The 15,633-nt window shown below is 42.4% G+C and overlaps 1 protein-coding gene across 1 annotated transcript; it reads left to right on the top strand.

Annotated features, from left to right (window-relative positions):
• The first annotated feature begins 318 nt into the window (after positions 1-318).
• Positions 319-8,172, top strand: ARL14EPL (ADP ribosylation factor like GTPase 14 effector protein like). The gene is made up of 4 exons (XM_044239888.1): positions 319-369; positions 642-760; positions 3,460-3,599; positions 7,145-8,172. Exons 2-4 carry the CDS (start codon positions 665-667, stop codon positions 7,365-7,367), a joined length of 459 nt encoding a protein of 152 aa, XP_044095823.1. The 5' UTR covers positions 319-369; positions 642-664; the 3' UTR covers positions 7,368-8,172.
• Positions 8,173-15,633: the final 7,461 nt, after the last annotated feature.

Genomic DNA, 15,633 nt, shown 5'->3' on the forward strand with positions numbered 1-15,633 from the left:
TGTGTGTACAACAAAGTAAATTCCAGGCGTGTCCGCAGCTGGGTTTTATGGAAAATCGATGCCTTCCCTTGAGCTCCCATTGTACTAGAAATTTGTCAGAAAATGTGAGTGAGGAGGTCAGGGGTTTTTGAGACCCCCCGGGAAACTCTCTCTGCAAAAGGGTGACACCGAAACCACAGGAGTGGATAAGATTTTCACAGGGTTACCGGGGATGTGGGACATCAGTGCATCTTCCTTTTTTCCAAGGGACTGAAAAAAAGAATGGGGGAAAGAATGGAGGTCTAAGAATTCATACTCCTCTTCAAGAGAAGTAGATGGTCCCTGTGTGGCCTGTTCCAGCAAGGTCTTCGATATCAAGAACTGTAAAAGGTACGTTTGATTTGCTCGTGGGACACCCAGAAGAGAAGAATGTCAGTCAAGTGGTTGCGTGAGCAGGGCGGGGTTGGGAGGGAGGGGGGTATGCCAGATCTAAGAGTGAGTGGCAAAAAAGCGACCAGGAGGGCTGATGGCTTTTGCAGGAAACCTGGCTTTGCAAGAGAGAAAGCTACAGGGAAAGAGCCAGAAAGTTATAGGATGAAGTTACCGCGGACATATGATATTAATACGTCCTACTTCCCCTCTACCCGACCTGCCCCCTCCAGTTAATTTTTTTCAGTGAACAGAAATGAATGAACAACCAGACAAAAACAGTTCCACTCACGAGGGACACACAGGTCAAAGTCCTCCTGAGAAAAACTGTCAGATTGGACAAAAGCAACTGGTATGGCAAATGGATATATTAGGGGTTCATGGTATTTGGAGAGGGTTCAACTTGGGGATCTCTGAGGTGAGCCTGGACTTGGGTGGAATGTGGGTCCCCTCAGGATTTCACGGGGAAGGTTCTCTGCTGCTCTGTGATGATGGGGCTCCCCTACCCCACCCCCCCACTTTTCACTCTGCTCCTGGCAGGGCTGGTCACATTTCACACATCTTCTCTCTGTCACTCACCTCCCTTGATTTTATAGCCCAGTGTTCTGTGCAGTAAAATCCTGCCCCTGGAGAAGAATATTTGTGGAGAAGATAGTGATTTTATAGGGTCCAGTGTTTTTATTTTTTTAAAAAACCTAACTTTTCTCCCCTGTGTTTTTAAAGATTTTATTTATTTATTCGAAGGAGAGAGAGCGTGAGCTTGAGCAGGTGGGGAAGGAGCAGAGGCAGAAGGAGAAGCAGACTCCCCGCTGAGCAGGGAGCCCCATGTAGGACTCGAACCCAGCACTCTGAGATCATGGCCTGAGCCCAAGGCAGGCACTCAACTGACTGAGCCACGCAGGCGCCCTGTGATTCTAAATCTTTGCATATATGAATCCACCAAATCCTTCTCCCAAGATAATCCTGTTACCCCATTTTGCAAAAAGGGGGCACTAAGTCTCAGAGAAGTAGGAGCTTGCTCAAGGCCTACCACTAGCAAGTGGCAGAGCCAAGATCTGGACACAGAGAGGCTTACCCTCGTGTCTCTGTTCCTGAACTTTTGCCATGGGAACCGAGAATGGTAATAGATGGTACAAAGTTGAATTGTCTCGTAAGGTTAAGTTTATTACCCCCGCCCCCCTCCCCCACACACACCAAGGTGAAAATTTAAAGAAATGTATTTATATTATTTAGGACAGCCTGGACTATTATTAAGCTAAATAAACAGCATATGAGGCTGAGATTCCGTTACTAATCTGTTACACTGAAATTCACACTTTCAAAGTTTCCCTTTTGTTTCCAGGTGAAGTATTTCATTTGTATGTCAGTCTCTGTGTTTGGGGGCCCTTCAGATTATATTCTTCTAAAATCTTTCAGAAGAACCTTCCTTTCCCTACGTGTGCTACAGTTTTAAAATAAGTTATCGGGGTTTACCGAAGCATCTTTGTTGCTTGTCTTTTCCATTAAGCTCCCTTTCTTTTCCAATGGCAAATGTCTCCAGGTCAAGTCTTTTGAAATGTTCCACTAACGCTCTTGAAAGCCATTCTGGGAAAATTCTCCTTTTCAAATCTGGCTTTTACTGAGAGTAGAGCTTTCAGGTAGCTGCAAAGCCCTGATGGGTCTACACGCCCAGGGGTGTGATTGTTCAGAAACTGAACCTCAGAACACCCAAGGGGGGGGGGCTGTGTGCCCCCTGGGTTCTCACTGTGCCTTGAGACACTTCAGACAATCCACCTGAGTCTGTCCAGCCAACAGCTGCAGAAAGGTTTTACTCCCTTGTTCCTGTCCTCCATAAATGCTAATTGGGACTTTCATCCCCATCAGATTTCAGAAGCCAACTGGTATTTTGCAAGTATAAAGGGAATTCTGTTCCAGCTTGGTTGCTGGTTTTTTTTTTTAAGACTTTGTTTATTTATTTGACAGACAGAGATCACAACTAGGCAGAGACAGGTGGGGGGGGTTGGGGGGTTGGGGTGGGAAGCAGGCTCCCTGCGGAGCAGAGAGCCTGATGTGGGGCTTGATCCCAGGACCCTGGGATCATGACCTGAGCTGAAGGCAGAGGCTTTAACCCACTGAGCCACCCAGGTGTCCCTGCTTGGTTGTTTTTAATATTGTATATGTATATTTGTATATATTATATATTTATATATTTATATTTTTAAGCCTAAATATATATTTATATGTATTTATTTTAAAGTAGGCCCCATGCCCAGAATGAAGCCCAACATGGGGCTTGAACTTGCAACCTTGACATCAATACCCAGGCTGAGGGGCACCTGGGTGGCACAGATGGTTAAGCATCCAACTCTTGATCTTGGCTCAGGTCACGATCTCAGTGGTGACACTGAGCCCTGTGTGGGGCTCTGCGCTCAGTGTGGAGTCTGCTTAAGACTGTCTCTTCCTGGGGTGCCTGGGTGGCTCAGTGGGTTAAAGCCTCTGCCTTTGGCTCAGGTCATGATCTCAGGGTCCTGGGATTGAGCCCCATATGGGGCTCTCTGCTCAGCGAGGAGCCTGCTTCCTCCTCTCTCTCTGCCTGCTTGTGATCTCTGTCAGTCAAATAAATAAATAAAATCTAAAAAAAAAAAAAAAAAAAAAAAAAAAGACTGTCTCTTCCTCTCCCTCTGCCCCTCCTTGTCTTTAAAATAAATAAGTAAATTTTTTTAAAAACAACAATCCAGAAAGTCCCAAGCTAAGATCAGGAGTCAGAGATTCACTGACTGAGCTACTCAGTGCCTTATATATATATTAGGTACCATTACCTTACTTATACCAGGTACCCTTATATATATATATTTATTATATAAATTTTATACCATGGATTTCTTTATTCAGAATCACCTAACTTGAGGAAATTCACAACATCTTTTGAAAATCAAATTAAGCTGTTTATTTCTGTAGGTGAAACATCTGTACTTCCATGACATTATGGCAAAAGTTATGGAACATTTACTTTCATACAACATAAAACAAAATTATCCTGTTCTTACTCTGAATACGTTGTCTGTTTCATAGCAACAGATAGAGCGGCAGTTAAAATGCTTGGCGTTTCAAAACCCCGGACCACAGGTAGCAGACTTTAATCCTGAAACAAGGCAGCAGAAAAAGAAAGCTCGGATGTCAAAGATGAATGAGTATTTTTCTGTAAAATACAAGTAAGATTCATGATTTATTACATTTGATTTGTGGGATTACAAAATGCAATCCTTGGCATTTTTGGCATTTCTTGGCAAAGGAAGAGTTGCCCCCTTTTTATGTTTTAAAAATCTCTTTTCTAAAGTACAATATCGTCCTGTGTGTTTGGAAGTTAGCAACTTCAAGAAATAGACAATAATCCCAAGCTGCGAATCAATTATTTTTAAAGGCTTCAGAAGCTCTTTGGTTAGAGTAATAGCTTCAGTAAGAAAGATGATTAAAAGTAAGAAAAATGTTCTCACTTGAAGGAGAAATAATATAACTGTGGGAATGGATTCAGTGTCAAATGTGTACAGATATGTCATAAGTACAATGATAACTGATGTAGGAAAGATGTTGGGGTTTGGAGCCAATGGCCAAGAAAGAATTCTTGAGATGTCTTTGGTGCACAAAGGTGGTTTTATGAAAGAAAACACAGGGACAGGATCTGTGGGCGGAAGGAGCTATACTGTGGTCACGAGGAGAGGTCCATCATATACTTTCAAGTTGGGAGGGGGTTAGGGATAGAGTGAGTCTCTAAGGAATTTTGGAAGTAAGGTATTCAGGACTTGAGGGAACTAGCTATTGTTGGGATAAGGTCATTTATTACCATCTAATAAAACCTTAGTCATGAGAGCCTTCAGATGTCTGTCGGTGGGTCATATGCTTGGGGGCTGACCGCCAACGTATATTAAGTGGTAGAGATAAAGGAAGTTTCCAAAGGAATTTTTATATGTGAAAGCTGATGAATTTGACAAAATGAAAATTAAGAATTTATGCCCATCTCTTGATCATCAAGAGATGGGCATAAATTTCATTAAAAACAATGAAAGACAACCACAAGACAGGAGAAGCTATTTGTAATTTGAAAGATCAGTGTCCAAAATATACACAAGTCAACAAGAAAAATATAAGCATTCAAAGAAAAAAAATGAACCACTCAATGAATAGGCATTTCGTAGAAAAGGCTAATAAATATTCGAATACAGCATCTCGTCAGTATGATGAGAGGCAGAAAGACAGCATTTAGTCTGATGATATCAATGTTGATGAAGCCACTGGACATGGGTTGAGCGTAATATTATACAACCACTCTAAAAAGCCTGGTATTACCTGTTTTCCTTAGGACCTAACATCTTCCCTCCTGGATATGTATCCCAGAAAAGCTCCTGTAGAGGTATACCAGGAGACACGTTCAAAAGTCTCATAGCATTGCTATGATAGTAAAGAAAATAAGATAGTAATAATTAAAATGCCTACCCACAATGGAAAAAATGAGAAACTTGTATATTCATACAGCAGAATGCATATAGAAGTGAAAATATTTCAGTAACAGCTAAATGCACCATCATGGTTGAATCACAGATAACGATGTAGGGAAATGCACTGTTCTTGGAATTCACACAAATGTAGCTAGGACCGGGAGGTGAATTTTTATTTTATTTTATTTTATTTATTTATTTTTTTACACCCAACATGGGGCTTGAACTCACGACTCTAAGCCCCGGCACCCTGAGATCAAAAGTTGTGTGCTCTACCGACTGAGCCAGCCAGGGCCCGGAAGGAGATGGTTTTTATAAGAACAAGCTGTGGTTCCTCTTGGAAGGCAGGGTTGAGGGATGCAGTGGGCAAGGCACCCAACTTTTATTAAGTTGGGTGGTGAGAATGTGGAGGTTGTCTTTATTGTTCTTTTTCTGTCCATGTACATTTTGCACTCTTTTGTGTGTATGATAATTCAGAATTTTAGAAAAGATGGCCTACGGTGGGCAGGAAACGATAACATTTGCCTCTTGATGTCTGAGTTAAGGCGAGGTAATATTTGGGTTAAGACAAAGGGACAAGGACAAAATCTGACGGGGCAATTTCATGGCTTCAAGACTATGATTTCCATTGTGGATTTTAAGTCTCCTGTCTGCGGACACCTGCATTTCCTGGTGGGCTTGGGAGGGAGTGGGGAGCCCTCTTCCCACAGATGAAATGCGTCAAATATAAATCCTGCCCAAGTGAGAAAGTCAGGCAGCAAGTTTCCATAGGGTTCCTCAGCCTGCCCTGCTCTGTGAGGAGAGGGAAGGAGAGGGAACAGCGTTACTTAAATGGAACTGGGGGGAGACGTGAACACCTGTTTCAAGATGAAGGGTGGAGAAGTTCATAATCTCACCACACCAGCTGAGGGCCGACTCCTCCCCCCCCTTTTTTTTTAACTCCCAGTGGTTAATAAAGGATACAAACTGTCTAGAGACGCTTTGGTCCTCCTCAGACTTTCAAGCCGCTCAATTCTGAAAGGTTTATTTCTCAATTCTGAAAGGTTTATTTCAAAAGGGCCCGAATGTGAGAGGGTGGTAGAAATCTTGTGACAGCTTTCGTCTCCCGGACACGTTGTAGGGGCTGACACAGAAAGTGTGGGGACTCAAGTGGGGTGTAGGCTCTGGTGCGTCCCTCTGGTACAGAACTTCTTGCCTTCACCTAGAGCTTCTGAGGGAGCCCGCCATCTTGGTCACCTGCCCTGTCGCTCCACGCTGGGTAGCAAACAGAATCAGAAAGGAGCAGAAGCAGCATGGCACCTGGAGACTCTTACCAAAGGAGTGTGTGTGTGTCTCTGTGTGTGTGTGTGTGTGTGTGTATGTTCTTCTGTTAATGATGACAGCGTAATCACGGACCGTTCTTATGTTTATCTTGAGTCGTTAAAAACCATAATCGTGTTCACTAGAGTGCTTTTCGGTAGAAAGAGAAAAGAGTGTAATTTATCAGGGAAAACCCCATCAGGAATGATTATATTTAAACAGTATTCATTTTTTTTTTAAAGATTTTATTTATTTATCAGAGAGAGAGAGGGAGAGAGCGAGCACAGGCAGAGGCAGAGGCAGTGGGAGAAGCAGGCTCCCCGCCGAGCAAGGAGCCCGATGTGGGACTCGATCCCAGGACACCGGGATCATGACCTGAACCGAAGGCAGCTGCTTAACCAACTGAGCCACCCAGGCGTCCCAAGAATGATTATATTTAAAGATTTTATTTATTTATTTGACAGAGAGAGATTACAAGTAGGCAGAGAGGCAGGTAGAGAAGGAGGAGGAAGCAGGCTCCCTGCTGAGCAGAGAGCCCGATGCGGGACTCGATCCCAGGACCCCGAGATCATGACCTGAGCCGAAGGCAGCGGCTTAACCCACTGAGCCACCAGGCGCCCAAGAATGATTATATTTATAAAGAAAAATGGGGGGAGGGCTGGAATTTATAGGAAGAACCTTTTATTCAGCTCTTCTTTTTGATTGGTTTCAATAGACTATCACATTCCCCAGGGTGCTGGCAAAACAAAGGGTCCCATCAGTGACTAGCCCAGCTGTGTTGGAAAGCGTGGCACGTGGGCTGAGTCTCCCAGGACAAGGCTGCCATCTACTATTGGGAAGCATGGCTGGGTAATCCTTCGGGTGCTGGTTCCTCGGAATAAAGGGATCGGATTTATGGAGGAGGCTGGTGAATGGTTCATTCTCCCTGATGGGGACACTGGTACTGTCTTCTGTTCTCTTGGCAGAGTTAGGAAGAAGTATGACAAGAGTGGCAGGCTGATCTGTAACGACGCCGATCTGTGTGACTGCCTGGAGAAGAACTGTCTGGGGTGCTTCTACCCTTGCCCCAAGTGCAACTCCAACAAGTGCGGGCCCGAGTGCCGTTGCAACCGACGCTGGGTCTATGATGCCATTGTCACCGAAGCCGGGGAGGTCGTCAGCTCGCTGCCCTACCCGGTCCCGGACTAGGGGCTGTTGCACATGGGCTGGCTTGGTTCTCCTTCCTGAGAGCTAAGCCATCCTCTTTCTCCTGGGGGGTTAGTTTTAGGATGTAGGGAAGATCCTGGGAAAGCATAGTGAAGACTTATGTTCTCTGAAGAACAATGTAGCAGGGGCAGTCACGCTGTTCCGTCTCCTGTGTCATCCTACACACCTTCACCTTGTACCCAGAGAATGACAGTGTGTGATCTCAGCATCGCCTCCCTGGGACACCCCTCTCTCTGCTCTTGGTGAACAATCTCTTGCATCTTTTACTACCTGCGACCAGGTGGTTTTATGATTTTCAGAATTCTGCAGCTGGGAGCTTTTCTTACGTAAGACACAAAACCCTGAGCTTATCAGACCCGCTGACCCGTGCCCCAGTTCCAAGTCGGAAGTGCTCTCTGAATGAAAAATAGTCTCACACCTTGTGATTTTGTACTGTATGTGCATATCTTATTTTCTTATTACTGTTTTGATAATATTCAGAGTAAATTTGGTCACACTTGGCAAAATTTTTATGAACACCTTGTGTTTTACTTGTAAAATTGAGAAATTAGGACTTGAATGTCCTAAAAGGTAGTAGTTTCATTTCCCGCCCCCCATCTCAGGATCAGTATTTTTGTTGAAAGGAGGAAATGAGTTATTATATAAAAGTGTACTGTTGCATGTTAGTTCAGGGGTAGTGTTGATATGCAGTTGACTAGACACATGTGATTTTTTTTTTCAATGCTGATACATTGTAGGGGGTATACAGAAATTTGAGCTAAGCCTTCTTTGGATTTCCTTTTTTTTTTTTTTTAAGATTTTTATTTTTAAGTAATCTATAAACCCAATGTGGGGCTCGAACTCCCAACCCTGAGATCAAGATTTTCATGCTTCACTGACTAAGCCAGGCGCCCCTGTTCTTTAGTTCCGTAAGTATTTATTTCTGCACAGTCCCTAGGTGTCAGGCAAGGTTCCTAATAATTCTTGACTTGTTACGTGACTGTATGTTTTGGGGCTAAAGTCACAAAAATCCTAAAAGCCCTCCTATGACTACGGTTTTCCTGTATGTGTAGCAGGAGCACTTACTCTGTTTTCTGCATAATTTTTTGGGTTTTCCAGGTTCAACTCACTTCTGCTGAGCCTCTACTGACCTTTGTGAGCCGACAGAGATGCTCAGGACCTCCCGTTCATTACCCTGCAAAGAAGGCATGAGATCAAGTTACCCAAGTCTGATCCTTTGAAATGCTTACCAGCAATGTGCTGGGAGAAAGGAGTGGATGCTTTTTTTGTTTTGTTTTGTTTTGTTTCTATTTTGTTTGGGTTTAAGAATAACTATGGTTTTGTCCGTGGCTGACCAAATAAATAGGTGCCTTTTTTTTTTAAACTTATTTTTAGAATCGTATAATTTTTTACACTTGCAAAGGGATCTTGCCTGGGGTCTACTAGTGAATTAGTCAACAGATTCTGGGAGGTTCTTAGGGGATGCACACCAAGCTAGGCACAGGGGATCTAGCTGTGAACATAGTCCAGCAGGGACTATGTTATAATCTCCTGTCTTTGAGGGGACTATAGGCTATACCCCTTCCTGTTGTTTTATTTTTACAACTGTGGGTTTAGCCCCAGTGAGATAAAGGGACTCAGTTAAGGACACATAGGAGAGCTGGCCGCCTTGGAATTTTGAACCCCGTGACTAGGTCAGTGTTCTTTCCCTGACAACAAGTATTTCCCGAATTTGCTAGATTGCAAAGCTTCTTCAACTGCTTTTAATAACACCCATTCCTGCGCCCCATCCCAAACCTCGGGAGTCAGAACCCAAGGATGAGGTCTGGAAATCCTCACTTGTCATCCAACACCCCAGGTCAGTCTCTTGTTCAGATAAGTTTGAGAAACACTCTCTTATTGCTGGCTGTCCTTTTTCTCATATTTAAAAAAATTAATCTGAGGCAGATGAACCTTCAAGGATCTTTCCCTTTTGTCTCATCTCATCTTTTAGTCTTAAACAGGAGATGGGATCATCTGATTTAAAATGGACTGGTTTAGAAAATGTGCTGGTAAATGGTGCTGGTAAGTTTTCCAAGTAATGCAAAACATGAAGTAAAAAATTGTATGATTAAGGAGCAGACACCTAATAGTGCTTTTAGGAACCCCTAGCAAAATACTTGATGGAGGGGCATTTTTTAAGAGATCGCATGATTTCATCTGAATCTAATGCCAAGTCTATGCATTTCTAAAAAGGCTCCCACACTAAATGATTGGGGCATAGATAAATTTATGTGAATTGTTGGAATCTTATTTTGCAAGTGTCTCATTTTGTCACAAAATGAATACAGCTCTTCAGTGATTTGAACGAAATTCACATTAACGAGGAGTATAGCTGTACTGTCTGAGGACATTAACCAAGGAAATTGTCTTATCCGTAGAACAGGATGTTCCTTTCTCTGCTTGGCCCTCTTTCAGTTCTGGTGGTGCATCTTCATGAATATGTATAGAAATCGTAGATATCAGGGTGTCATTCTGTAATGCCTTGGAAACTGAAACATTTATTTGAGCTAGTGTTGGCCAGCTAGGATATTAGCTGTGTGCCTAAGGGGTGCCTTTTGTAGGGATGATACTGTGAACAACGCCCCCTACAGTTGTTCAGCAAAGTGACCCCTCAAGCAGGTGTCATTCGATGCAGGGATTTCTTGATTGTCTAGGATTTATCAGTATTTGGTACATGTGAAGCATTGATGACCTCCTATCCTTGTATAAAATAGTGGGCAGAGAATCCTTATATCTTTTTTTTAAGATTTTATTTATTTGAAAGAGAGAGAGTGCATACGAGGTGAGGAAGGGGCAGAGGGAGAGAGAAAAGCAGATACCCCGCTGAGGAAGGAGCTTGACGTGGCAGGGTTCGATCCGAGGACCCTGGGGTCATGCCTGAGCTTTCAGCTCAGATGCTTAGCCGACTGAGCCATCCAGGCGCTACAGAGAATCCTTGTATCTTATTTCTTTGCCATCCTTCTCCATGGTGTCTACAACAGCAGAAGTCAGTTTTCAGGTTATTCAGGATTGAATCGCTCACAGTTACAATCTAGCCAAGCAGCTTTACACTGTGTTTCTTTCTCACCGTCTCTACTTTAATCCTGTATTTGGAATATTCTTTCTCATCTTCACAGATTGCCTAAAATTCTTCTTTTTTCCATGGTACTGTTCTTTGCTCTGTAGAAAGGAAATGACATCATCACCGGTCATGGCTAAGAAGCAGCTGATTTTTGTTCATAGCTTGTAGTTTTAGCAGATCTCTCCCATCCCTTTGGATGACTGTGTGTTCTTACACTGGCCAACTATATATATAATATAGATAATAAATTCAGAGATCAGGGACTGAATTTAATTGTTTTTTTTTCTTCAATAGTGTTTTCAATAGCCCTTCATGCTTAATAAACCCACTCCTTAGTGATCTCTCAGCCATTGATTTATTCATTCATTCATTTACCAGGCACCTCTTACTTGCCTCACACTTTATTAGGTGCCAGGGACATGGTGGATAAGAGAGAAAGAAAAAAATCCTAGGCTTTATGAAGTTAAAAAAAAAAAAAAAAGTGCCCTTTCCCAGTGTATCCTTCCTTCTGTCTGAGGTCCTTGTCCATCTGCTAGCCTCTCTCCACCTTTCAGAATCTTCTTATTATGTTTGTTTTATTTATAATGTCCTGCCTTCTTCTCCATACATACTGAGAGGAATAGAAAAGGTACCTCTGCCCCATCTTTCTGGAAGTGGAAGTCCCTTGTTTGGGTTTCGAGATCCAGGTAATACTAGCTTCTTATAAGAAGTGGGAATTACTTTCTCTTTTTTCTTCTCTGGAAGACTGTGTTTCAGATGACATTCTCCTTCCTTAAATATCTCTTGGAAATTGCCAGTAAAGCCATTTGGGCCTGAAGTGTGTTTTTAAAATCCATTTTAATTAAATTCTCAAATTCGTGAATGTTAAGTCGCACAAAATAAACTCTTACCATTTTTATGTAGAAAATATCTTCTCCCAAATTTTCACTATAAACTACTAAGAGGATAGTGCCAACTGTATCCTTTCAATAAATTCCTTTCCCCTCTTACATGGCCAAAAAAGGAAACACCCTGACTAAGGCAGGTACCACCCAGAAAACAGAGAGACATTTATACTTGCAGAAAATCCCTTCTCAACAAACTTTCATGAGGAGTGTGTGTTCCTTTTTCTTTCGTAAGGTATCTGAAGCCTGATTTCAGAGGTCTGAGTTAGAGGCAATATGACTTCTTCTCAACACACCTGTTTCCAGTGTGAACCAAGATGCTCCCCACGGTGACAACTGAAAAAGTGTTGTTATACGACTCAGAATGTGTCACCTGAAATAGAATATAAACCACCTACTTTTTAGGAGTTCTTGTGTGCCAGTGCCAGAGAGGGAAGAGAGGGGAGAACAAGCAAGATTTTTAGAACTACTTGAAATTCAGAATTCTCCTTCCAGCCTTAAGATTTTCTATACAGCACTTGGCAGCAGAGTAGCATGAAGTTATATGATTTCTATGATTTTTGCATATACTTTGGGAAGATGAGGCTCATTTGCATTTTGCAGTTTTTAATCCATGCTCCTGAAAGCTTTGTAGCAGGAAAAAAAGTGACACGCGTGGTTTTGGCTCCCTCTGCTGGCCATGCTTAGGTACTTTAAATTTTACCCAGAGAACAAAACCAACATGCCATTCCCAAAACAGATTTGGGGTTTTTTCCCCTCAAAATTTAACCCAACATTTTAGTTTAACATTTCCAAATCTACAACAGACCTTTAGGTTTGCTAAATATATTTTTATTTTGGTACTTTTTTTTTGGCTTCAGAACTATAACTGAAAATGATCCATTTAGCAGAAGAAGAGTTTAGAAAATATTTCAGGTAGGGGTGCCTGGGTGGCTCAGTGGATTAAAGCCTCTGCCTCTGGCAGGTCATGATCTCAAGGTCCTGGATAGAGCCCCACGTCAGGCTCTCTGCTCAGCAGGGAGCCTGCTTCCCCTTCTCTCTCTGTCTACTTGTAATCTCTCTCTGTCAAATAAATAAAATCTTTTAAAAAAATATTTCAGGTAAAAAGTGTAACTCCCATGATGTGTCTTTCTCAAGCTGTCCAAGGTGAAGATACCCAGTTGGTTATGTGGACTGATATTGGATTGTAGAGTAGCTGATTAAAGCAACAAATGAGCCAAAGCAGAAGACCCAAGCCTTCATTCACGGTCATGGCATAAGAGGGATCTCACAACAAGACAGGGCAGGGCTCCCTCCATTCCATCTTCTTCCTGGTGCAGGTTCAAGTGTATCTGTGAAAACACTGCTGAGGGAACCCCAGACAAAAGTGTCCTGAAGTTCTGTTGGGGGAGACAAGGTGAGTAAGGTCTAGGAGTGGAAGGGTACTGGCTACCGAGTCAGGGTGGGGAAAGGTGTCTCTCAGATTCCCTCCTCCCCCCGGTAAGGAACCCCCAGCAGAAGTGCCAGAGGAAGACCCATGCCCAGAGTCTCAGATAAAGACGTCAAGGAATGAAAGCACATGGTGAGAAATACTGGTATGTTGAGAGCATGAGCCGAAGGGGCTTAGTCCTTGATGGTTAACTCCCCTCAGTCTCAGTGCCCAGGCTGTGCACCCCATTGGGCACGGGGCAGGCAACTTTCCTCCTGAAGGGTGCCAGGGAAGGCTTCAGTATGGTTAGGCTGAAAAATCACACAGAGGTGTTTAACCTGGAGCCAGACTCCACATCGTTGTTGGGATGAATCAGCTCTGACCATTTTTGTCCTGGTGACATTTTGTCCGGGTGACCATTTTGTCACTCATGTTTCCAAGTCCCCTGGGGACAGTGTTAAATGGTCCTAAGGTGGGTCAGAAACTCCTGCCCTCCCACTTCAGACTCTCAGTCCCAACCAGACAGCGTGGAGTGGGAGAAGAGGGATACTCTACGTCAGGTCCTGCTGCAAAACTGAGTGGAAGAGAAGCCAGGCAGGTCAGCTCAACATCCAAGCACCACCATGCTTAGATTTCCTCTTTCTTAGAAAAACTCAGTCTTCTGTTGTGCATTCATCAAAAGTTTCCGCTGAGGTCTTGAAGGTCATGCTCCTAGTTGCCTTCTGAAACTGTCAGCGGGAGAGTGGGTAAGAGCCGGGTCTTGAGTTAGCCCATGGGGTTCAGGTCCTGGCTCGCACCCACCACCATTGAGTGACCATGAGAAAGTCATGCAAATTCTCTTTGTGAGTTTCGTTATCTAGGCAGGTGGACCTGCCCACAGGGCTCTTGTGAGATCCAGTGAAATAATGTTTGTTAAGTGCTTACAACCATGCTGGGCACATGGTCAGAATAGCTTGATAAAGGTTGTACCATGTTATATTCAAAGTATCCACAGTGACCCGTGTTCACATCAATCGTGGCACTCTTTTCTACTTTGTATTGTCTTTATTATTATTTTTTAAAAATTTCGGCTGAGTTTGTAAGTTCTTTGAAGGGAAGGACTGTGTTCTTTAAATACCAGATCTTAGATTAATATGGCATATTTATTATCATTAATAAAGCAATACAGACACATTGTTATTAACTCAAATTCATACTTTATTCAGATGTATTAGCTTTCACCCAATGTCCTTTTTCTGTTTGAGAGCTTATCACGAGGGAGAAATGACTCCAGTCTAGACACAGAGCTGAGAATGGGCTGGTGTGTTTGTTGGAACAACAAGGAAATTGGATGAAATGTCAGACAAATCCTAGGAGTTACCTGGGGTTCTCATGAGACCAGGGAGTACCTCTCTGGATATTTGACTTGAGAGAAGGATCACCTTAGCTTCAGTAATGCTATGCTGACTGATTATGAAGGAAAGTAACCACATCCCTCTCATCAATTCACTAATCTAAACAAACACTAAAAGGAAAACCTCTTCAAATCCTGTGTAAATGAAAGATGGGCAGCTACGCTGAAGAGAAAAGTGTTCTCGTTCGTTCCAAATGGAGTAGTATTAATAATTTACTTTGAACCTTTCTTTAACACTGGAAAGACCTTAAGTGAATTCTGATGATGATTAATGAATTACTATTATTTACAAGTTACCACGAGAAATGATGTTAATATTTGGGGTCACTCAAAGTAATGTTATTGATGTGTAATCTCTTTTAGCACCTAATGTTAAGAAAAAAAAAAACACCAAAACCTGGGCACATAAGTAATTCACTTTGTTTTCATTACGTTTTGAATGATGACTTTACTGTTTCTGTGCAAACAATATATTCTTGTTAGTGGAGATTCCAGCAAGACAGAGAAGTACAAAGTAGAGGGTGAAAAATTGTAGAAAAATCTTACTAACCAGGAACTGTGAACATTTGCCAAACTGAACTCCAGTTTTCCTTATATGCGTATTTATGTCTTGATCTCTACCTGTATGTGATATACAGAAATGATTTTAGTGGGAGCGGATAAGAGAAGGAAAAGAAACCAAATAAATTATTTCAGATTGTTTTTTTCTTTCTTAAAACTTTTATTTATTTATTTGACAGACAGAGATCACAAGTAGGCAGAGAGGCAGGCAGAGAGAGAGGAGGAAGCAGGCTCCCCGCTGAGCAGAGAGCCCGATGCGGGGCTTGATCCCAGGACCCTGAGATCATGACCTGAGCTGAAGGCAGATGCTTAACCCACTGAGCCACCCCGGTGCCCCTAGATTGTCTTTTCTTTAACAAAGGCATGTATGTTCCTAAAATACTGCTTGCTCTAAAGCAGGGATCTCAATCAAACTCAAGTGCCTTCAGGAGTAGAAAATGATTCATGAAGCCAGCTATAAATATCAGGTCACTTTCATATTGTTTTCAAAATAAAAACTGCTCTTATTACATTGCGTCTGTCATCATCGAGTGGATCAAACAAAATGAGCAAAATGTTTCCACAGGAATATTGATGGACCTTATTCAGACCACAGTTCTCCAATTTGTTACCCTTGCAGAGATTAAGAAAAGACTAAGAAATTATAGTGAATTTATTGCGTAAGCGATATCTTTCATTTAAGACAGTGTGAAAGATTTAGAAATTAGTACTCTTAAAACTTGATTGCCCCTGTTTTGTCCATTCTGAAACTAGTTTCTTAGCAATACGTTAGTTTTATATTATCAAACATTAAAATACTTATATATCATTTCATAAACCTAATTTCCATTTTAACGAAACCTTGGTTCTAAATGGATTTAATATTCACTAAATGCTAACACACCCCCCTTCCTGATTTCTTTATTTTCATTAATCTCTCA

The sequence above is a fragment of the Neovison vison genome, chromosome 1 (genome assembly GCF_020171115.1).
Source record: "Neovison vison isolate M4711 chromosome 1, ASM_NN_V1, whole genome shotgun sequence".
Classification (NCBI taxonomy): domain Eukaryota; kingdom Metazoa; phylum Chordata; class Mammalia; order Carnivora; family Mustelidae; genus Neogale; species Neogale vison.

Coding starts and splice junctions, on each gene's coding strand:
- ARL14EPL (XM_044239888.1), top strand. CDS start 665: ATGAATGAACAACCAGACAAAAACAGTTCCACTCACGAGGGACACACA. Junction 761..3,459: donor AGATTGGACAAAAGCAACTG/GTATGGCAAATG, acceptor TCTGTTTCATAG/CAACAGATAGAGCGGCAGTT. Junction 3,600..7,144: donor TATTTTTCTGTAAAATACAA/GTAAGATTCATG, acceptor TTCTCTTGGCAG/AGTTAGGAAGAAGTATGACA.